We start from the raw sequence: 22,174 nt of genomic DNA, 5'->3' as shown, positions 1-22,174 counted from the left end.
CCCATGGCAGGGGGGTTGGAACTGGATGATCCTTAAGGTCCCTTCCAACCCAAACCATTCTGTGATTCTATGATCCTGGGGTGCACTGGGGTTAAGGTTCCTTGGCACTCCTGTGCACCCTGGGCATGGCAGTGGGGTGACAAATGGGTGGCAGAAGGGACAACAGCCCCCAAGAGGGGTTTTCCCCAGCTGAGCATCTCTCCTGGTAGTCACTAACCTGTGGGAGCCAGGGCCTCCCCACGAGGTGCCAGGGAAGTGTCAGCAGGTGCTTCGGGGACTGTTGCCTGCAACCACCCTCTCATACAGCTGACAACTGCAAGCTTAGAACCACGCAGATTGCACAATGTCCTGGCATGAGCTGTAACCCACAGCCCTGGCAGCAATAAAAAGGCGAGAGAGCAGGCACATCACCAGAGCCCTGCGAGGAGCACATCCCCAGGTACGCCAGCTGTCTGCCGCTGCAGAGATGGTGCAAGTGACTCCCTTCCTGCTGGTGCTCAGCCTGGCCCTGATGGCTCACGGCCTCCCTGAAAGAAAGGTAACGGCAGGTCTGGGATGCACGGGTCAGGGTGGGCAGGGGGGCTGCAGCTCCAGGGGTGCCCCCTCCTGTCACCCTGCCTGTGCCTGGGCTGTGCTGCAGCACCAACTCAGTCCCTTCCCCTCCAGTGTGTGCTGACCGGGCAATGGAAAAACGACCTGGGCTCCAACATGACCATTGGGGAATTGCAAGGAATTTCATTACCTTCAATGGCACCTACCTAACAGCCGTGTCAATGAGCCCAAAGAAGATCCCGCCGTCACCGCTGCTGGGGTTCCAGCAACACACAGACCAGCCCACCTTCGGCTTCACTGTCAAGTGGAAGTCTACAAGTACTTCTCTTTTCCAAGCTTCTCTCACTGTCCCCAGAACTGCCCTGGCCTCCCTGTGGTGTCCCCAGTGTTCCCCTGCCCTTCATGTGGTGTCCCCAGAGTTTCCTTGCCCTTCCTGTGATGTCCCCACAGATCCACTGTGCTCCACTGTGGTGTTCCAAGAGCTCTCCCACCCTCCCTGTGATGTCCCCGATCCTCTTCTGCCCTTCCCTGCAGTACCCGTGATGATCCCCTGAGTGTCCCCAGTGCTCCCCCATCCTCTGGGATGTCCCTATTACTCCCCTGTCTGGAGTCGGGGGGCTGCTGCCTGCCCATCTCCAGGTGAGACCCCAGGCCCTCTGACCCCTCCTGCCTGCTTTCCCCATCACCGCTGTCCCCAGAGGGCAGGGACAGCCCGGGTCTCCTGTCCCCTGTGCTGGGGGCTTGGCACTAACCTGCAGCCCTGGCCACGCTCCCCTCCACCTCCTGTCCTGTCCCCACAGACACCATCACCGTCTTCACGGGCCAGTGCTTCCTGAATGATGACGGAAACGAAGTTTTGGACACCATGTGGCTCCTGCGGTTGGATGCAGACAGTGAGAAGCACAACTGGAATGCCACCTTGTAAGCCCCCTGTCCCTGCCCTGCACAGGTCCCCTGCACATCCCCAGAGGGGTCGGGGCTCTCCCACCCCGTGGTGCTCAGCACCCCGCAGAGCTGCTGCCAGGGTGGGGGTGACCGAGGATGGGGTGCTCGTACACAGCCTCCCCGGGGGTCCCGCCAAGGTGTAAATGCTGTGGGGGGAGATGGGGCTGGGTGGGCATTCGGCCCCGGGAGCGTGTGTTTGCCCCGTCCAAGGCTGCATTTCCCACCCTTACGTCTCCTCCCTCTGTGTCCCCGCAGAGTCGGCACCGACACCTTCATGCGCTACCACCCGCAGAAGGAGTGAGGGTGACAGCGCGGCGGTTCCCGGACTGGTGGCAGCTCCGGGTGTGCTCCCCCCCTCCTGCCCCCCACCTGCTTCTCCCAATAAAGCTTCGTTGCAAACACACCCCCGGCTCCTGTCGTGTCACGGCTCAGCGCCCGCGTTGCCCCGTCCCCCCCACGGCATCCCATGGCCTCTCCTGTCCCCACCGCCGAGGCCCGGTGTGTGTCCGCTGCCGTGAGCCCCCCGTGGCCCGGGCACCGCGCACGGCCGCCACCGCCATGGGGAGCCTGGGCTGCTGCCTCCTGCTCGGCCTGGCCCTGCTCGGCCCCCGCGCTGCTGCTGCCAGCAAGGTAAGGGCAGCCTGGGGGCAGCTGCCCGCTCCTGCCGTGCCGGGCCGGGCCGTGCCAGGGCGCAGGGTGACCGGAGGAGGGGCTGCACGCCCTGGGTGTGCCGTCTGTGCTCTGCCCTGATGTGCTGTGCTGGGCTGTGCTGTACCATGATGTGCTGTGCTGTACCATGATGTGCTGTGCTGTACCATGATGTGCTGTGCTGTGCTGTACCATGATGTGCTGTGCAGAGCTCTGCTCTGCCATCCCGGGGCACAGTGTGCATGGCTGAGGTGCTCTGGGGGTGAGGAGGGATGGGGCTGGAGGACAAGGAGGGGACAGCAGCTGGGTCATCCCATTTCCTGACCATGGCTTTGGGCCTCGGCAGGTGCCTTCTTGCCTGTGCACCCGTTTGGGGCATCCATAGTGCCCTGGGGGGTGGCCCCAGCAGCAGCCCTGGTGTGGAGCAGCAGGATGCCCCACGGCCGGGGCTTGGGGTGAAGGCTGTGTGCAGGCACGCAGCACGCTCGCCCGGCCTCACCCTGCATCTCTGCACCCCAGTCTGCCCCGTCTTCCCATTACACACATTTCCAGCTACTGCTCTGGCTGGGGGCTCAGTCCTGGGTGCCCGTATGGGGGAGGGCTGAGCACCCACCCCCCACAGAGGGGACCATGGCCACAAGCTGGGAGCCTGGGGTGTTGGGGTGGTCCAAAGCCCAGTCCAGGTACTCCAAAGCCCACGCAGCTGCTCTGTACCAGCAGCACAGCACCGGTAGCTGCAGCACGTGCAGCCCCAAAACTCTTCCTAGGGAAATGTGTGTGATTTATTGGAAAGCAGACATCCAGAAAATCCAGCAAAAAGGACAGGGAGGGGTGTCGCACCCATTATGGTCACAGGCAAAAGACACGGTCTGTAGGGGAAGAAAAAAGACATCACTTTAATTCAAAACACTAAGGATAACAACACTTAACAGACAGAGTGGGACAGTGAGAAGTGTTACCATATTGTAAAAACACCTCCCCCCACCCCTCCTTTCTTTCTGGGCTCAGTTTTATTCCTGATATTTCCACCTCCTCACTGAGTTGTGCCAGGGCAGTGAATGGGGGGTGCAGTCACCCATCGCTTCTTCCTGCAAGGTGGGGGGAAGCACTCTTCTGCATTCTTTCCCCTGCTCCACGTGGCATTGCTCTCACGGGAGACAGTCCTCCATGAACTTTCTTTATTGTGGGTCCTCCCCACAGGATGCATCTTCTTGAGATGCTCTGGCGTGGATCACCCCCACGTGTTGCAGTCCTCCCAGTGCTGAACTACAACAGCGGGGGCTGCTTCTTCTCATAGTGAGAATTAGGAAAGAGGGTGGCAGGGGGACCACAGGACTCTGCTCTCACCCCAAAGCGTGGCCAGCTCAGCCACGGGGTGTCCTGCTGAGCCTTACTGTGTGCATCCTCCTGGCTTTGTCATTGCCTTCCTGTCAACGTTTCCCTGGGACAGGGCTCCCCAAGGCTCTGCAGCAGTCCTGGGGTGCTCCAGCAGGGCAGCAGTACTGACCACAGTTTGAGCAGTCTGCAAAGCCCAGCAGGCAGCCACGGTGCCGCTGAGGAGTGCGGCGGGCATGGGCTGGCAGAGCTGTTGGCAAGGCCAGTCCCTATATGAGGGCACCCAGCAATGCTGCGACTCATCCAGCATCTTGGTTTTGGGGTGGCGGGTGGTAGGACGTGGTGTGCCAGAGGTGCCCACAGCTGCCTGGGGGGGCTGTGGCTGAGGGTGCTTCCCCGTGGGCATTGGGCATTCATCAGCTCTGGGTTTTACCCAGCTGCACGACCTGCTCGCAGTGCTTCGCACACTGCTCGTGTCTGCTCTGCCTCTGAGCTGCAAAGGCGTTTCTATTTGCCTCCTTCCAGCTCGGGCTCAGCGGCAAGGCAAAGGTGAGCAGCGCGGTCTCCTTCAGCGCCGCTGCAGACCTTCCTCTGGGAGGAAAACCAGCCGTTGCTGCTGCATGGCAAGCCTTGGTCATGGCCATCCACGCACTGTGGCGGCCTTCAGGGGCCCGGGGAGCTGGAGGAGGCAGGAGGCCCCTTGCAATCACGCACAGCGTGTGGCCGCTGCCGTGTCTGTGTTGCACAGGTGCTCACACATAGCATATCACCGAAAGAAAGAGAAATATATTTATTGGGGTCTTGGCATGGGGTAAATCCCTCCAACTGTTGGTCACTGTCAGAATGGAGAAGGAGTCTCAGCTGCACGGGTCCTCCAGCACTTACATGTCTCACCACATGTCCTGTGCGACCATTCCTGCAGGGGCTGTTCCTATTGACTGTTTGCAGATGTCTCAACACCAAACAGCTCAAGTGCCCAACATCTCTCTCAGTCCAGCTGTTGTCCCACCTAAGCAGATGGAGCCGGGCAGTTCCCAGGTCACCCACGCAGTCCCTGGCTGGTCGCCTGGGGTGTGTGCACAGGCAAATTCTGGTACCCAGCCATGCTGCAGCAATGACAAAAGATTAAATGTGATTTTCAAGCCTATAACTTCACTTACAAATGAAGTGCCATAGATCCTGCTCCCTCCACCATGTCCATGTGGTCGTCACTTCTGCCAGCCCCCTGGTCAGGACCGCACACCCTGCTCTGCTCCTCCGCCTTTCTCCTTGGTCCAGCTCTGCCTGCAGCCTTGCTGAGCACGGACCGTCATCCTGGGAGGATGGAGGAGCTCCTCGGCAGGTCCTCAGCCCCTCCTGGGGCTGGCTGGGAATCGGGGCACAATGCCAGCTGCAATCTGCCTCCCCAGCCCATGGCTGAGCTCATCACACCTGGCAGTACATCCCCTTGGGTGGACGGGGCACCTGTGGCTCGTCCAGCTTCCCCTTCTCGATTCCCAGGGGTGCCCTCTCCTGCTGCCCTCTCCGTATGCCAGATGTGCTGCAGCACCGGTGCTGAGTCCCCTCCGCTCCAGCGCGTGCTGACTGGGTGCTGCATCAACGACCTGGGCTCCTACGTGGCCATCAGGGAACTGCAAGGAAATGGTACCTTCAACGGCACCTACCTAACGGCCGTGTCAATGACCCGAAGAAGATCCTGAAGTCACCGCTGCTGGGGTCCCAGCAACACACAAACCAGTCTAGCTTTGGCTTTGCTGTCAACTGGACCTTTACAGGTGCTTCTCCTTCCAAGCCTCTCTCACTGTGCCCAGAACTGCCCTGCCCTCCCTGTGGTGTCCCCAGAGATCCCCTGCTCTTCCTGTGGTGTCCCCAGATCCCCCTGCCCTTCCTGTTGTGTCCCCAGAGTTCCCCTGCTCTTCCTGTGGTGTCCCCACAGATCCATTGTGCTTCATTGTGGTGTCCTGAGACCTCCCCCACCCTTCCTGTGATGTCCCTGATGCTCTTCTGCCCTTCCCTGCAGTATCCTTGATGATCCCCTGCCTTCCCTGCAGTTTCCACAGTGCTCCCCAATCCCCTGGGGTGACAGATGATGGGGTGCTCGTGCACGGCCTCCCCAGGGATCCCGCCAAGGTGTAAATGCTGTGGGGGGAGATGGGGCTGGGTGGGCATTCAGCCCCGGGAGCGTGTGTTTGTCCCGTCCAAGGTTGCATTTCCCACCCTTACTTCTCCTCCCTCTGTGCCCCCGCAGAATCGGCATCAACATCTTCACCTGCCTGCACGCGCAGAAGGAGAGAGGGTGACAGCGCGGGGGTTCCCGCTCCTGCCGTGCTCTGCCGTGCTGTTCTGTGCCATGCTGTGCCACCCTGGGACACAGTGTCCATGGCTGAGGGGGCTACCTGCTGTCACTCCGCCATGCCGTGCTGTGCACGGCCATCCCAGCACACGCTGTTTGTGCCTGAGGGGCTGCAGGCTCTTGCTGTGCCCTCCTGTGTCGTGCCGTGCCGTGCCAGGCCATGCCAGGGTGCAGCGTGCGTGACTGAGGGGGCTGCCAGCTCCGGCCGTGCTGTCCCTGGGAGTAGTGTCAGTCACCTCCCCCTGGTATGGGGGGTACGCAGCACCCCCAGCTCTGCCCTGCTCTGCCCTGCCCAGGGAGGGAGAGGTGCTGGCCCAGCCAGTGCCCATGACATGGTCCCAGCTGCCATGCCGAGGGGCCATGCCAGCCCCAGACATGCGGGGCACACGTCCCACTGCCCAGGCAGGCTGGAGGGCTGTGGCACAGCACCGGTGCTGAGTCCCTGGGTGCTGATTGGGCGCTGGATCAACGAGCTGGGCTCCTACGTGGCCATCTCAGCCATGAATGGGAAAAGTGACCGCCGGTTCCTACCACACGGTCGTGACCGCCACCATGGACGAGATCCAGGGGTCACCGCTGCAGGGGTCCCAGCACCGCATGAACCAGAAGAGCCAGACCACCTTCAGCTTCACTGTCAACTGGAGTGGGGAATGAACAAGAGGACGTAGAGACATGCACACACTTACTGGTGTGTACAGACCAGCTGGAGTGCAGGGAGCTCTGTCTGGGGATGGGTGAGGAGCCGACCGAGAGCTGATGGGTCAGGATTAAAGGGAGGGCAGGGACAGGAGACGTTATACTGGGGATTGGCTACAGGCCACCCAACCAGGAAGACCGAGCAGATGAGGGCCTCTATAGACAGATAGGAGCAGCCTCATGTTCACAGGCCCTGGTCCTCATGGGGGACTTCAACCACCCCAGTATCTGTTGGAGGGACAACACTGCAGTGCACCAGCAATCCGGGAGGTTCCTGGGATGAGTTGATGATAACTTCCCTCTCCAAGTGATAGAGGAGCCAATGAGGAGAGGTGCTGTGCTGGACCTTGTTCTCACCAACAAGGAGGGGCTGGTGGAGAGTGTGAAGCTCAAGGGCAGCCTTGGCTGCAGTGACCATGAAATGGTGGAGTGCAAGATCCTCAGGGCAGCGAGGAGGGTGCACAGCAATCTCACTGCCCTGGACTACAGGAGAGCAGACTTTGGCCTCTTCAGGGATCTGCTTGGCAGAGCAACATGGGGTAAAGCCCTGGAGGGAAGAGGGGCCCAAGAAAACTGGTTAATATTCAAGGATCACCTCCTCCAAGCTCAGGAGAGATGCATCCTGACAAAGAGGAAGCCAGGCAAAAATGCCAAGAGGCCTGTATGGATGAGCAACGAGCTCCTGGACAAGCTCAAACACAAAAAGGAAGCCTACAGAGAGTGGAAGCAAGGACAGGGAGCCTGGGAGGAATACAGAGAAAGTGTCTGGGTATCCAGGGATCAGGTTAGGAAGGCCAAAGCCCTGATAGAATTACGTCTGGCCAGGAATGTCAACAAAGGCAACAAGAAAAGCTTCTACAGCTATGTTGGTGTTAAAAGGAAGACTAGGGAAAAAGCAGGCTCTCTGTGGAAGGAAATGGGAGCCCTGCTTACCTGGGACATGGAGAACACTGAGGTACTTAATGATTTTTTGTCTCAGTCTTCACCAGGAAGGGCTCCAGCCACACTGCCCAAGTTGCAGAAGGCAAAGATGGGGACTGGAAGAATGAAGAACCGCCCACTGTGGGAGAAGATCAGGTTCAAGACCATGTAAGGGAGCTGAAGGTGCACAAGTCCATGGGACCTGATGAGGTGCATCCACGAGTCCTGAGGGAACTGGCAGATGAAGTGGCTGAGCCGCTACCCATCATATTTGAGAAGTCGTGGTAGTCCAATGAAGTTCCCACTGACTGGAAAAGGGGAAACATAACCCTCATTTTTAAAAAGAGAAAACGGAAGAGCTGGGGAACAACATGCCAGTCAGTCTCATCTCTGTGCCTGGCAAGATCATGGATCAGATCCTCCTGGAAAATATGCTAAGGTGCATGGAAAATCAAGACGTGATTGGTGACAGCCAACATGGCTTCACTAAGGACAAATCATGCCTGATGAATTTGGTGGCCTTCTACGACAGGGTTACAGCGTTGGTGGATAAGGAAAGAGCAACTGGTGTCATCTACCTGGACTTGTGCAAAGCATTTGACACTGTCCCACACGACATCCTTGTCTCTAAATTGGAGAGATGTGGATTTGAGAGATGGACCTCTTGGTGGATAAAAATTGAGTGGATGGTCACTCAAAGAGTTGTGGTCAACAGCTCTGAGTGGAGAGCAGTGACGAGTGGTGTTCTTCAGGGGTGGGTGTTGGGACTGGTACTGTTTAACATCTTTGTTGGCAACTGGGACAGTGGGATCGAGTGCACCCTCAGCAAGTTCACCAGCGACACCGAGCTGTGTGGTGCGGTCGACACGCTGGAGGGAAGGGATGTGCCATCCAGAGGGACATGGACAGGCTGGAGAGGTGGGCCTGTGTGAACCTCATGAAATTCAACAAGGCCAAGTGCAAGGTCCTGCACATGGGTCAGAGCAATCCCAAGCCCAAATACAGGCTGGGTGATGAGTGGATTGAGAGCAGCCCTGCGGAGAAGGACTTGGGGGCATTGGTGGATGGAAAACTGACTGTGAGCCAGCCTTGTGTGCTCGCAGCCCAGAAAGTCAGACGTGTCCTGCGCTGCATCAAGAGAAGCGTGGCCAGCAGGTCGAGGGAGGTGATTCTCCCCCTCTAGTCTGCTCTCGAGAGTCCCCAGCTGCAGTGCTGTGTCCAGCTCTGGGGCTCACAGTGTAAGAAAGACATGGATGTGCTTGAGCAGGTCCAGAGGAGGCCACAAAGATGATCAGGGGCTGGAGCACCTCCCTTATGAGGACAGTCTGAGAGAGTTGGGGTTGTTCAACCTGGAGAAGAGAAGGATCTGGGGAGAGCTTATAGAGGCTTTCCAATACTTAAAGGAGCTACAGGAAAGATGGGGAGGGACTCTTTATCTCAGGGTGTAGTGACAGGACGAAGCATATTGATTTTAAGCTGAAAGAGGGTAGATTTAGATTAGATATTAGGAAGAAATTCTTTACTGTGAGGGTGGTGAGACACTGGCACAGGTTGCCCAGAGAAGCTGTGGCTGCCCCCTCCCTGGCAGTGTTCAAGGCCAGGTTGGACGGGGCTTTGAGCAACCTGGTCTAGTGGAAGGTGTCCCTGCCCATGGCGGGGGGGTTGGAACTGGATGATCCTTAAGGTCCCTTCCAACCCAAACCATTCTGTGATTCTATGATCCTGGGGTGCACTGGGGTTAAGGTTCCTTGGCACCCCTATGCACCCTGGGCATGGCAGTGGGGTGACAAATGGGTGGCAGAAGGGACAACAGCCCCCAAGAGGGGTTTTCCCCAGCTGAGCATCTCTCCTGGTAGTCACTAACCTGTGGGAGCCGGGGCCTCCCCGTGAGGTGCCAGGGAAGCATCAGCAGGTGCTTTGGGGACTGTTGCCTGCAACCACCCTCTCATACAGCTGACAACTGCAAGCTTAGAACCACGCAGATTGCACAATGTCCTGGCATGAGCTGTAACCCACAGCCCTGGCAGCAATAAAAAGGCGAGAGAGCAGGCACATCACCAGAGCCCTGCGAGGAGCACATCCCCAGGTACGCCAGCTGTCTGCCGCTGCAGAGATGGTGCAAGTGACTCCCTTCCTGCTGGTGCTCAGCCTGGCCCTGATGGCTCATGGCCTCTCTGAAAGAAAGGTAACGGCAGGTCTGGGATGCACGGGTCAGGGTGGGCAGGGGGGCTGCAGCTCCAGGGGTGCCCCCTCCTGTCACCCTGCCTGTGCCTGGGCTGTGCTGCAGCACCAACTCAGTCCCTTCCCCTCCAGTGTGTGCTGACCGGGCAATGGAAAAACGACCTGGGCTCCACCATGCACATCCATAAATTGCAAGAGAATGGTTCCTTCAACGGCACCTACCTAACGGTCCCGTCAATGAGCCCAAAGAAGATCCCGCCGTCACCGCTGCTGGGGTTCCAGCAACACACAGACCAGCCCACCTTCGGCTTCACTGTCAAGTGGAAGTCTACAAGTACTTCTCTTTTCCAAGCTTCTCTCACTGTCCCCAGAACTGCCCTGGCCTCCCTGTGGTGTCCCCAGTGTTCCCCTGCCCTTCATGTGGTGTCCCCAGAGTTTCCTTGCCCTTCCTGTGATGTCCCCACAGATCCACTGTGCTCCACTGTGGTGTTCCAAGAGCTCTCCCACCCTCCCTGTGATGTCCCCGATCCTCTTCTGCCCTTCCCTGCAGTACCCGTGATGATCCCCTGAGTGTCCCCAGTGCTCCCCCATCCTCTGGGATGTCCCTATTACTCCCCTGTCTGGAGTCGGGGGGCTGCTGCCTGCCCATCTCCAGGTGAGACCCCAGGCCCTCTGACCCCTCCTGCCTGCTTTCCCCATCACCGCTGTCCCCAGAGGGCAGGGACAGCCCGGGTCTCCTGTCCCCTGTGCTGGGGGCTTGGCACTAACCTGCAGCCCTGGCCACGCTCCCCTCCACCTCCTGTCCTGTCCCCACAGACACCATCACCGTCTTCACGGGCCAGTGCTTCCTGAATGATGACGGAAACGAAGTTTTGGACACCATGTGGCTCCTGCGGTTGGATGCAGACAGTGAGAAGCACAACTGGAATGCCACCTTGTAAGCCCCCTGTCCCTGCCCTGCACAGGTCCCCTGCACATCCCCAGAGGGGTCGGGGCTCTCCCACCCCGTGGTGCTCAGCACCCCGCAGAGCTGCTGCCAGGGTGGGGGTGACCGAGGATGGGGTGCTCGTACACAGCCTCCCCGGGGGTCCCGCCAAGGTGTAAATGCTGTGGGGGGAGATGGGGCTGGGTGGGCATTCGGCCCCGGGAGCGTGTGTTTGCCCCGTCCAAGGCTGCATTTCCCACCCTTACGTCTCCTCCCTCTGTGTCCCCGCAGAGTCGGCACCGACACCTTCATGCGCTACCACCCGCAGAAGGAGTGAGGGTGACAGCGCGGCGGTTCCCGGACTGGTGGCAGCTCCGGGTGTGCTCCCCCCCTCCTGCCCCCCACCTGCTTCTCCCAATAAAGCTTCGTTGCAAACACACCCCCGGCTCCTGTCGTGTCACGGCTCAGCGCCCGCGTTGCCCCGTCCCCCCCACGGCATCCCATGGCCTCTCCTGTCCCCACCGCCGAGGCCCGGTGTGTGTCCGCTGCCGTGAGCCCCCCGTGGCCCGGGCACCGCGCACGGCCGCCACCGCCATGGGGAGCCTGGGCTGCTGCCTCCTGCTCGGCCTGGCCCTGCTCGGCCCCCGCGCTGCTGCTGCCAGCAAGGTAAGGGCAGCCTGGGGGCAGCTGCCCGCTCCTGCCGTGCCGGGCCGGGCCGTGCCAGGGCGCAGGGTGACCGGAGGAGGGGCTGCACGCCCTGGGTGTGCCGTCTGTGCTCTGCCCTGATGTGCTGTGCTGGGCTGTGCTGTACCATGATGTGCTGTGCTGTACCATGATGTGCTGTGCTGTGCTGTACCATGATGTGCTGTGCTGTGCTGTACCATGATGTGCTGGGCTGGGCTGTACCATGATGTGCGCTGCTGTTATGCGCTCTGCTGTGCTGTTCTGTACCATGATGACCTGTGCTGTGCTGTTATTTCCTGCTAAAATAGGAAACGTCATAATAGATTTTTGAATAGATAGCAGAGCTACGCATTCAGTAATAATCTGGAGCTCCAGGAGCAGGTGCTTGGTAGACTGGTTGCGGGGATACTGGAGGGATCCCTGCTGTCTATATGTACATATGCATGCATTTCTCACTAAGTGGCTGTCACCTGATCAGCCAGAGGGTGGAACAGGATAAGGCTCCTTTTGGATGGTCATATTCACAGGACAAAGTCACCTGGACATTAAACTTTATTTTATCAGCTTATTAGGAAAGAAAACAAGTAAACACATGAAACAAGGGCCCAATGCCCTTTGCACGGACCCATCTAACACGTGAACTCGTTCATTCATCACTTCAGCAACTCATGAAGTTTCTAACTCACAAGTTCCTTAATCCATAACACGCAGCTCCTCACTCAGGTGCCCCCGAGCACCCTGGGGAGAAGCTGTGTGGGCAGGGAGAGGCGTGAAGGGCTCGAAGGAGGGTGCTGCCTGGGGGCTGCAGGGCTGCCAGGGGAAGAGACTGTCAGATGGGGCAGGGACTTTGGGGTAGCAAGCACACAGTGCCACAAGAAAGTGTCAGGGCCTGTCCACCATCCTCTTCCTCTCGCAGTGTACCCACCTTTCCCCAGCCTTCCTCAGTCTCTGCTCCACTCCCTCTTTCCCTGCCAAGCTCTGGGGCTGCTTTCAGCCCCCTGCGCTCCTGGAAGGAGCACAGAGCAGACCCTGTCCAGGGTTAGCCTGTACTGGCTGAGCCCAGCTGGCTGATGTCTGGCTTTCACTCAGAAGCCACCCATGCACCCTTATCCTCACCCCTGAATCCTCATCCTCACCCCCACAGCCTCATCCTCACCCCTGTCTTCCACACACAGCCCCTCCGTGCAGCCCTGTTGCACACTGACATCCTTGGCCCTGCCCTGACCACACTGGGCTTGTTCTTGCATTCACCCTCCCCAAACACCCACCCTGGCTGTCACCAGCATCATGAGGGTATTAGAGGAAGCCAGCACTGACAGTGGCACGGCCACCGCCCCCCAAGCCATGCTCATCAGCTGTCCCAAACATCCCCCATCCCAGCCCCACTTCCCATTCAGCCCGTCCTTGCCGCCCCAGCAGCCGTTCTGCTCCCCTGCAACAACAGCCCAGCCTGGTTTGGTCCTGCCCCGACGTTTGCTGCCCCTTTGCTCTCTCCTGGTCCGTGTGACCAGCGCAATGCCCCGGGGGTTTCCTGTTGCTGTGGGGGCAGGTTTGCTTCCTCTGTCTCCCACATCCCCATAGCCACTGCAGATCGCCAGCTGTGCCCACACACCTACCCTCGCCCTGTCCTCATGACTCCCCATTCTTCTGTTGTCCCAAAAGCAGGGATCTTCACTCGGTGTGCAAAGAGCCAATTAACACAGGGAGTCAAGATATTTGTATTTATTACAGTTCTGTGCAGAAAAGGGTGCTCTTCATCCAAAGTGGACAGCACACCCAGTCACAAACACACACCATATTTATTTGATCCTGAACACACAAGCGCACTCCTCTCTACATCACAGTTGGTTAGTATTTTATCACAATATCATCTACTGGCTAGTTTTATTCCTCACTTTCATTTAAAGTCACAGTATCTACCTATTCGTATACGCATGCTCAAAGGGTGAAGGGTTTCATGAAGAGGTGGGTAACTTAAGCTTAGAGAGGTGTGGTTTTCATATGAGAATGAGCTAAGTTCACCTAAAGGACACAGAAATAGGTACTTTGTACAGCATGGTTTCAGATCACCATCCTGTTGGTCAGAGATCTGAACAATACAGTAGTTCTATCCTAGAGCTAAGCAACTGTAAATTTGTTTATAGCAACGGTGATCCTGCTTATAAAACAAAACTTAGATTCTGAGCAGCAGATCGTGAGAGAAACATTGCTGTTTTGTCTTTTGATCGATATTTGCTGTTTTATCCTTTTACAACAATTCCCTGCTTTGAGGCTTGTGAAGTTTATACAAGTTCTCATAAGTCTCATCTTTTGCTGAAATTCTTCCAGCTAAGCAAAAGGAAAACATGTTAACAGTATATCTGGCTAGATTTTCTCATACATTCTGTGCTTGATCCCATTTCTGAAAGAACAGAGCAGATTCTATAACTTGGAAGAAGAATAGAATTGGATTGGTCCCACAGCTGTTGTTTTTAATTTTTCTTTCTCTCTAGATTCCGACAGGTAAGCTTGCTTGACTTGTGTATGGTGGATCCAGAAATTGATTCCTTCTATTTTCAACACAGTATAGATGGTTAATAGTATCATGTACGGTTCTTTCCACTTTTCAGTTAATGGTTCTAAGATCATACGTACACCAAGTCCCTGGGTCAGAAATTACATACTGGGGAGTCCAGACGTAGAAGGGCTCATTGATTGAGATACCTATGCAAAAAGGATAATATGCGCAAAAGAGACAGCAAGTAATTTTTTGACATTTATTCCCTTCTCACATGCATTTGGTCACTTCTATCTCCTATAGTGTTCACTGGGTATGGTTTTCCATACAGTATTTCAAAAGGATTCACCCCTTCTCTAGCCCAAGGGGTAATTCTAATTCTCATCAGAGCAATGGGTAAAACATCTATTTATTTTAGCTGAGTTTCTTGACACAATTTTGAAACTTGCATTTCTAGGCCAAGATCTCTTTGTCCTTTTGACACTCGAAGCCCGAGTGTTGGACTTTTTCTTTTGCTGTTTGTGCCTTTTTCTGGGAAACTCTGTACCCTGCTAGTCCTAAAAATTCAGTAAACTGATCATGGCCTCTATGCAGTCCTCTTCCATGTCAGCTCCTATTAACAGATCATCTACATATTGCAGTAAAGTAACATGATTGTTGTTACCTTGCCATTGTTCGAACTCTTTTGGCAATACGTTACCAAATAGAGTAGGACTGTTTTTGAATCCTTGCGGGAGTACTATCCAGCACAATTACACTTTTCTTCCTATTGAGGGGCTTTCCCATTCAAAAGTGAAGATTGCTTGGCCACTGGGATACAAAAGAAGGCATCCTTTAGCACAAACCAGTAAAATAAGTGTTAGATTTAGGTACAGCAGCTAGCAGGGTCTAAGGATTTGCTACAGTAGGATATGCGATTTATAGCTCTTAAATCCTGAACCAGTCTGTATTTTTGAGTGTGGGGCTTCCTTACCACTAAGGTGGGAGTGTTAAACTCAGATTGACATTCTCTAAGCAGTCCATAGTATATAAAAGTATTTACTAGGGGTTCTAGTCCTTTTTGTGCCTCCAATCTGATGGGGTATTGATTTACCCTGACCAGTTTAACTCCTGGCTTCAGTTCTGTTTTAATCAGGGTTACATCCTTTGCTTTGCTTGGTTTCTTCGACGCCCACACCAAAGGGATTACCGCGTTCCGTATCATATTTGGGATACTGTTTTCAGGTTCCCCTGAAGTCTTGTCTGTCAGCAAGCAGATCAGAGCCTTCCACGCTGTTTCTTTAGGAATATGTAGCTGTACAGAATTCTCAGAAAAAGTTACTTGAGTATTTAATTTGCATAATAAATCTCATCCTAACAAAGGGAGTGGGCATTCTGGCATATATAGAAACTCATGAGTCAATTTAGTATCTCCAATTGTACATTCCATAGGTTGCAAAAATGGCCACAAAGTTCTTTTTCTTGTTGCCCCAACAATTGGTATTATAATTTTACTAAGTGGTCCTTTACAGCTGGTTACTACTGAATGTGTTGCTCCACTATCCAAAAATTTATTGTTTCATTTCCTATTTTGACAGGGATTAACAGGGTCAGTTGAGAAGGCTTCTATACACTTCCCTATCCCTGCCATTCCATTTTGCTTTATTCAGTCTGACCCCTATAGAACCGCTACGAGAACATCTTCTGGATTTTTCTTCCTCCCTCCTGAGCGACACTCAGTCTTTCAATGTCCTTCTTGCCTGCATATAGCAAGTTGATTAGGATTTAAAGGAGGGTTTTGCATTTTCAGACCCCTTTCATTTTGACTTCTACTTTTTTCCTCCCTCCAGCAAGTTCCTCCCCATCTTCTATCTACTACTGCTGCAGCCAGGAGGGAAGCCTGTAACTTCATCTTTGCCTGACCCTTCTTTTCTCTCCTTTTCTCTCTCTATATAAGCAATCTCAGCTAATTGTGAAATGGACATTCCCTCTGCCCCATCCACCTTTGCAACTTCCTCCTAATATCCTGTGATGCTTGGCTCATAAATAACATGGTTCGTATCATCCTCTGGGTTTGAGTCTGTCTATATCTTGGCTGTTTTACACAGCCTTTCATAAAAATCAGAGGGATTTTCATCATGTCTTTGTTTGGCCTCATATAATTTAGATAAAATTTTTGGCTTTGGGTCCCCATGCTGGATTCCATAAAATATCAGTTGCTGATGTTGTTTTAATTTCTTCTTCCCATATGCCATATTCAGGTTTCAATCGGGATCCTCCCTCAGGGCTAAATACTGATGAGGGTTTCTGGTTCTGTTTCTTTTTTCTCCTTCTGCCCTGGCTTTTTCTAAAACCATTCTTTTTTCTTCTGCTGTAAGGAAGGTATTCAATAATGCCTGCCTATTGCACCAATTTGGGTTGTGAGTCAGCATGATAGTTTCCAAGAGCTGATGCATTATTTCAGGATTTTCCCTGTAAGTACCAACATTTGTTTCCTGTTCAAGAAATCAGAGGTAGTGAATGGCACATGTACAAAGATCCATGTGCCATCGGCACCCACTGCTTTTCTCAAAGGTGCCTGGATTATTGGCTGGGTCCGTCCCCTAGTATGAATGGCAATAGGACTAAACCCTTGATTTCCCATGTGTTTTTTTATTTTCCTCACTTTCCTGTTTTCTGTCTACCTTACTTTCCCCCATATTGTATGGAGACAGGGAAGAAGGGACCAACATTTGTACATTTTCCTGTTCTTCCATCCCCAACAAATTATTCCTTGTTTAACCTCCTTTTGATCTAAACATGGCATAACCATATCCCCTAATTTACATTTCTTCGAATATCTCATTTCCTATATGAAGTCATAAATGAGTTGAAATATGGAACCTCATCCCATTTACCCAGTCAACGGCAAAGTAACAGCAGTTGCAATATTGCATTAAATTGTAAAGATCCATTCTCTGGCCTTTTTTCACCATTATCTAATTTATAATTTGGGCACCATTGGTTACCATGTCTTTTCATTTTCTCTTTAGTCACTGGGTCCCCACCAAACTTATTCCAATTTTTCAAAATACACCCCAAAGGGCTACAGCAAGGATTAGCATGACCCCATCCTACCCAAATACAGTCAGCTGTGGCCCCCTCCACAGCCTACCCCAGCAGACACTCGGTTCTGACACCACTAGTCTATTAAGACATCCCTTGCCATGTCTGCATGCAAGAAATATTAATATTCTGTGGAAGTAAATTTAAATAGGATAATATCCAATCCAAGAATCCTCCCCCCTTTTGCCCTGGCACAAATATCTCTTCAGTGTGGCAGCTTTGAGTCACTCACTGCCCGACACTGAAGGGGGTGCAGAGGAATCCCCAGACAGCAAGTAGGTGTGCACTGAAGTTCTGTCCAGTCCAATTCTCTGCTGTCAGGTGTGGCAAGACAATCCAGGCAAGGCATTATGGCTGTCCCATCGGGGTCACGAGAATGTTGTCCCAAAAGCAGGAATCTTCACTCGGTGTGCAAAGAGCCAATTAACACAGGGAGTCAAGATATTTGTATTTATTACAGTTCTGTGCAGAAAAGGGTGCTCTTCATCCAAAGTGGACAGCACACCCAGTCACAAACACACACCATATTTATTTGATCCTGAACACACAAGCGCACTCCTCTCTACATCACAGTTGGTTAGTATTTTATCACAATATCATCTACTGGCTAGTTTTATTCCTCACTTTCATTTAAAGTCACAGTATCTACCTATTCGTATACGCATGCTCAAAGGGTGAAGGGTTTCATGAAGAGGTGGGTAACTTAAGCTTAGAGAGGTGTGGTTTTCATATGAGAATGAGCTAAGTTCACCTAAAGGACACAGAAATAGGTACTTTGTACAGCATGGTTTCAGATCACCATCCTGTTGGTCAGAGATCTGAACAATACAGTAGTTCTATCCTAGAGCTAAGCAACTGTAAATTTGTTTATAGCAACGGTGATCCTGCTTATAAAACAAAACTTAGATTCTGAGCAGCAGATCGTGTGAGAAACATTGCTGTGTTGTCTTTTAATAAATTTTTGTTCATTTATACTTCTACAAGACATCTGTCTGTCCCCTGTGTGACCAGAGATGGTTTGGGGAACAGGGGCTCCACGTCCTGCCCCATCCCTACAGAGACCACTAGCGACTTCATGGGCCAGTGCTTCCTGGATAGGGAGGGAAAATAGGTTTTGAAGACCATGTGGCTCCATGAGGGTCATTGGAGCCCAGTTCGTTCCTCCACAGACCCTGCAGGTCACACTGGGGACCAGGGGAGATGACTTGGGCAGCACCAAGCCACAACCCTGCTCCAGCCTGCCCGGGCTGTGGGACATGTGCCCCGCATGTCTGGGGCTGGCACGGCGCCTCCGCACGGCAGTTGGGACTGGTGCCATGGGCACCGGCTGGACCAGCACCTCTTCCTCCCTGGGCAGGGCAGGGCAGGGCAGATCTGGGGGTGCTGGGAACCCCCCATACCAGGGGGAGGTGACCAACACTACCCCCAGGGACAGCATGGCCGGAGCTGCCAGCCCCCTCGGTGACGAATATTGCACACTAGGATGGCCAAGGAGCTCCTCCATCCACCCAGGATGCCCTTGACACCAGCCAAGGAGCTCCAGGGTCAAGGACAGGGGAAGGAAACATCAGGGACACCCCAGAGGATGGGGGAACACTGGGGACACTGCAGGAGAAGCCTGGGGATCATCAAGTGTACTGCAGGGAAGGGCAGAAGAGCATCAGGGACATCACAGGGAGCTCTGGGGACACAGCAGGAGGTGCAAGGGAAATCTGGGGACACAATAGTGGACAGCAGCGGAGGTCTAGGGACACCACAGTGGAGCACAAGGGATCTGTGAAGACACAACAGGAAGGGCAGGGGGCTCTGGGGACACCACAGGGAGGGCAGGGCAGTTCTGGGGACACTGCAGAGAGGCTTGGAAAGGAGAAGCACCTGTAAAGGTCCAGTTGACAGTGAAGTTGAAGGTGGGCTGGTGTGTGTGTTGCTGGGACCCCAGCAGCGGTGACTTCAGGATATTCTTTGGGCTCATTGACACAGCCGTTACGTAGGTGCTGTTGAAGGTAATGAAATTCCTTGCAATTCCCCAATGGTCATGTTGGAGCCCAGGTCGTTTTTCCAGTGCCCGATCAGCACACACTGGAGCAGAAAGGACTGAGTTGGTGCTGCAGCACAGCCCAGGCACAGGCAGGGTGACAGGAGGGGGCACCCCTGGAGCCGCAGCCCCCCTGCCCTGTACATCGCAGACCTGCCGTTAACTTTTTCAGAGAGGCCATGAGCCATCAGGGCCAGGCTGAGCACCAGCAGGAAGGGAGTCACTTGCACCATCTCTGCAGCGGGCAGACAGCTGGCGTACCTGGGGATGTGCTCCTCGCAGGGCTCTGGTGATGTGCCTGCTCTCTCGCCTTTTTATTGCTGCCAGGGCTGTGGGTTACAGCTCATGCCAGGACATTGTGCAATCTGGGTGGTTCCAAATTTGCAGTTGTCAGCTGTATGAGAGGGTGGTTGCAGGCAACAGTCCCCAAAGCACCTGCTGATGCTTCCCTGGCACCTCACGGGGAGGTCCTGGCTCCCACAGGTTAGTGACTGCCAGGAGAGATGCTCAGCTGGGGAAAACCCCTCTTGGGGGCTGTTGTCCCTTCTGTCACCCATTTGTCACCCCACTGCCATGCCCAGGGTGCATAGGGGTGCCAAGGAGCCTTAACCCCAGTGCACCCCAGGATCGTAGAACCACAGAATGGTTTGGGTTGGAAGGGTCCTTAAAGATCATCCAGTCCCAACCCCCCTGCCACGGGCAGGGACACCTTCCACTAGACCAGGTTGCTCAAAGCCCCGTCCAACCTGGCCTTGAACCCTTGCAGGGAGGGGGCAGCCACAGCTTCTCTAGGTAATGTGCCACTGTCTCACCACACTCACACAATAAAGAATTTCTTCCTAATATCTAACCTAAATCTACCCTCTTTCAGTTTAAAACCATTATGCTTCATCCTATCTCTACACTCCATGATAAAGAGTCCCTCCTCACCTTTCCCGTAGCCCCCTTTGTGTACTGGAAGGCCCTCAGAGCCTTCTCTTCTCCAGGCTGAACAGCTTCAACTCTCTCAGCCTGACTTCATAGGGGAGGAGTGTGGCTGGAGCCCTTGACAGTGAAGACTGGGGCAAAAAAGTTGTTGAGTACCTCAGCCTTCTCCATATCCCAGGTAACCACAGAGGGCCCACATTTACCCTAGTCTTCCTTTTATCACTGACGTAATTATAGAAGCTTTTCTTGTTGCCCTTTGTTGTGGTTTGAGACTAGAGGACAACGAGCACCACGCAGCCGTTCACTCACCCTTTTACCCCCAGCACGTGGAAGGAGAAAATAAAGCAAAAGGCTCAGGAGTTGAGATAAGAACAGGGAGGGGTGTCTCACCCATTATGGTCATGGGCAAAAGACAGGCTCCTTACGGGAAGACAAAGCACATTACTTAATACACAGAGTGGGACAGTGAGAAGCATTACCACATCTTAAAAATACCTCCCCCCACCCCTCCCTTCTTCCCAGGATCAGTTTTGTTCCTGATATCTCTACCTCCTCCTCCAGCAGTGCAGGGGCAGGGGATGGAGAGTTTTTGGTCAGTCTACTGGTCTTTCCTCCTGGGGGGGAAGCACTCCTCTGCATTTCTTCCCCTGCTCCACTGGCTCCCTTCTCATAGCAGACAGTCCTCCACGAGTTTTCTCTGTCATGAGTCCTCCCCACAGGATGCTGCCTTTCCTGTGCTGCTCTGGTGTGAGTCACCCCCCCGTATTGCCGTCCTCCCAGTGCTGAACTGCAGCAGCGGGGGCTGCTTCTCCCCGCAGAGTCCTGGCCTCCTCTAAGCGCAGCCACCTGCTCTGGTGTGGGTTCCTCCACAGGCCACAGGTCGGCCTCTGCTCTACCCTGGACAGGGTGGCCCTGTCATCTCACCGTGGGATACAGGAGGGGTCTCTGCCCCAGCACACCTCCCCCCCTTTCTTCCAATGACCTCGATGTTCACAAAGGTGTCCTTCTCCTAACGCTTCCTCACAAGTCCCAATCCCCTCTCAGGTTTCGCTGATTAAATACATTATTGCAGAGGTGCAACAAGTATCGCTAATTGGCTTGGCCTTGGCCAGAGTTGGGTCCAGCTTGGAGCTGGGGGAGCTTTGAGAAACTTCTCACAGGGGCCATCGCTGTAGCCCACTCCCCCGCTACCAAAAACCCCACCCCACAAACTCTGCACACCCTTGTCGACATCCCTGGCCAGACATAATTCCATCAGGGCTTTGGCCTTTCTAACCTGATCCCTGGATACCCAGACACTTTCTCTGTATTCCTCCCAGGTTACCTGCCCTTCCTTTCATCCTCTCTAGGGTTCCTTTTTGTGTTTGAGCTTGTCCAGGAGCTCGTTGCTCACCCATGCAGGACTCCTGGTATTTTTCCCTGGCTTCCTCTTTGTCAGGATACATCTCTCCTGAGCTTGGAGGAGGCGATCCTTGAATATTACCAGCTTTCTTAGGCCCCTCTTCCCTCCCATGTTGCTCTGCCAAGCAGATCCCTGAAGAGGCCGAAGTCTGCTCTCCTGAAGTCCAGGGCAGTGAGCTTGCTGTGCATCCTCCTCGCTGCCCTGAGGATCTTGCACTCCACCATTTCATGGCCACTGCAGCCAAGGCTGCCCTTGAGCTTCACACTCCCCACCAGCCCCCTCCTCATTGATGAGAACAAGGTCCAGCACAGCACCTCTCCTCGTTGTCTCCTCTATCACTTGGAGAAGGAAGATATCATCAATGCACCCCAGGAACCTCCTGGATTGCTGGTGCACTGCACTGTTGCCCCTCCAACAGATACTGGGGTGGTTGAAGTCCCCCATGAGGACCAGGGCCTGTGAACATGAGGCTGCTCCTATCTGTCTATAGAGGCCCTCATCTGCTCGGTCTTCCTGGTCGGGTGCCCTGTAGCAGACCCCCACTATAACATCTGTCCCTGCCTTCTCTTTAATCCTGACCCATCAGTTCTCGGTCGGCTCCTCACCCATCCCCAGGCAGAGCTCCCTGCACTCCAGCTGGTCACTGACACAGAGGGTGACACCCCCTCCTCGTCTCCCCCATCTGTCCTTCCTAAAGAGCCTGTATCCTTCCATTCCAACACTACAGTCATACAGGCCCTCCCACCACGTCTCCATCACACCAGTAAGTGTGTGCATGTCTCTACGTCCTCTTATTTGTTCCCCACTCCAGTTGACAGTGAAGCTGAAGGTGGTCTGGCTCTTCTGGTACATGCAGTGCTGGGACCCCTGCAGCAGTGACCCCTGGATTTCATCCATGGTGGCGGTCATGGCCGTGTGGTAGGAGCCGGCAGTCACCTTTCCCATTCATGGCTGAGATGGTCACGTAGGAGCCCAGGTTGTTGATGCAG

The 22,174-nt window shown here is 54.4% G+C and overlaps 3 protein-coding genes across 3 annotated transcripts; 2 read left to right on the top strand and 1 right to left on the bottom strand.

The window, feature by feature from the left end:
- The first annotated feature begins 427 nt into the window (after nucleotides 1–427).
- Nucleotides 428–5,782, top strand: LOC141918312 (avidin-like). The gene is given in 5 exon segments (XM_074812621.1): nucleotides 428–538; nucleotides 667–726; nucleotides 729–870; nucleotides 1,353–1,473; nucleotides 5,729–5,782. Coding segments are annotated over 5 exon segments (447 nt in total). The 5' UTR covers nucleotides 428–466; the 3' UTR covers nucleotides 5,781–5,782.
- A 3,742-nt stretch (nucleotides 5,783–9,524) lies between these two features.
- LOC141918314 (avidin-like) lies at nucleotides 9,525–10,993 on the top strand. Its single transcript, XM_074812623.1, has 4 exons — nucleotides 9,525–9,635; nucleotides 9,764–9,965; nucleotides 10,448–10,568; nucleotides 10,848–10,993. The coding sequence occupies exons 1-4, from the start codon at nucleotides 9,564–9,566 to the stop codon at nucleotides 10,891–10,893; spliced, it is 441 nt and encodes a 146-aa protein (XP_074668724.1). The 5' UTR covers nucleotides 9,525–9,563; the 3' UTR covers nucleotides 10,894–10,993.
- A 7,373-nt stretch (nucleotides 10,994–18,366) lies between these two features.
- LOC141918833 (avidin-related protein 1-like) lies at nucleotides 18,367–19,139 on the bottom strand. Its single transcript, XM_074813679.1, is given in 4 exon segments — nucleotides 18,367–18,458; nucleotides 18,697–18,838; nucleotides 18,841–18,900; nucleotides 19,021–19,139. Coding segments are annotated over 4 exon segments (363 nt in total). The 5' UTR covers nucleotides 19,090–19,139.
- Between the last annotated feature and the right edge of the window lie 3,035 nt (nucleotides 19,140–22,174).

This window comes from Strix aluco, chromosome Z, assembly GCF_031877795.1.
Source record: "Strix aluco isolate bStrAlu1 chromosome Z, bStrAlu1.hap1, whole genome shotgun sequence".
In the NCBI taxonomy this organism is placed as follows: Eukaryota; Metazoa; Chordata; class Aves; order Strigiformes; family Strigidae; genus Strix; species Strix aluco.
The sequence above is the reverse complement of the archived record's forward strand: the minus strand, read 5'-3'. Positions and strand labels throughout refer to the sequence as shown.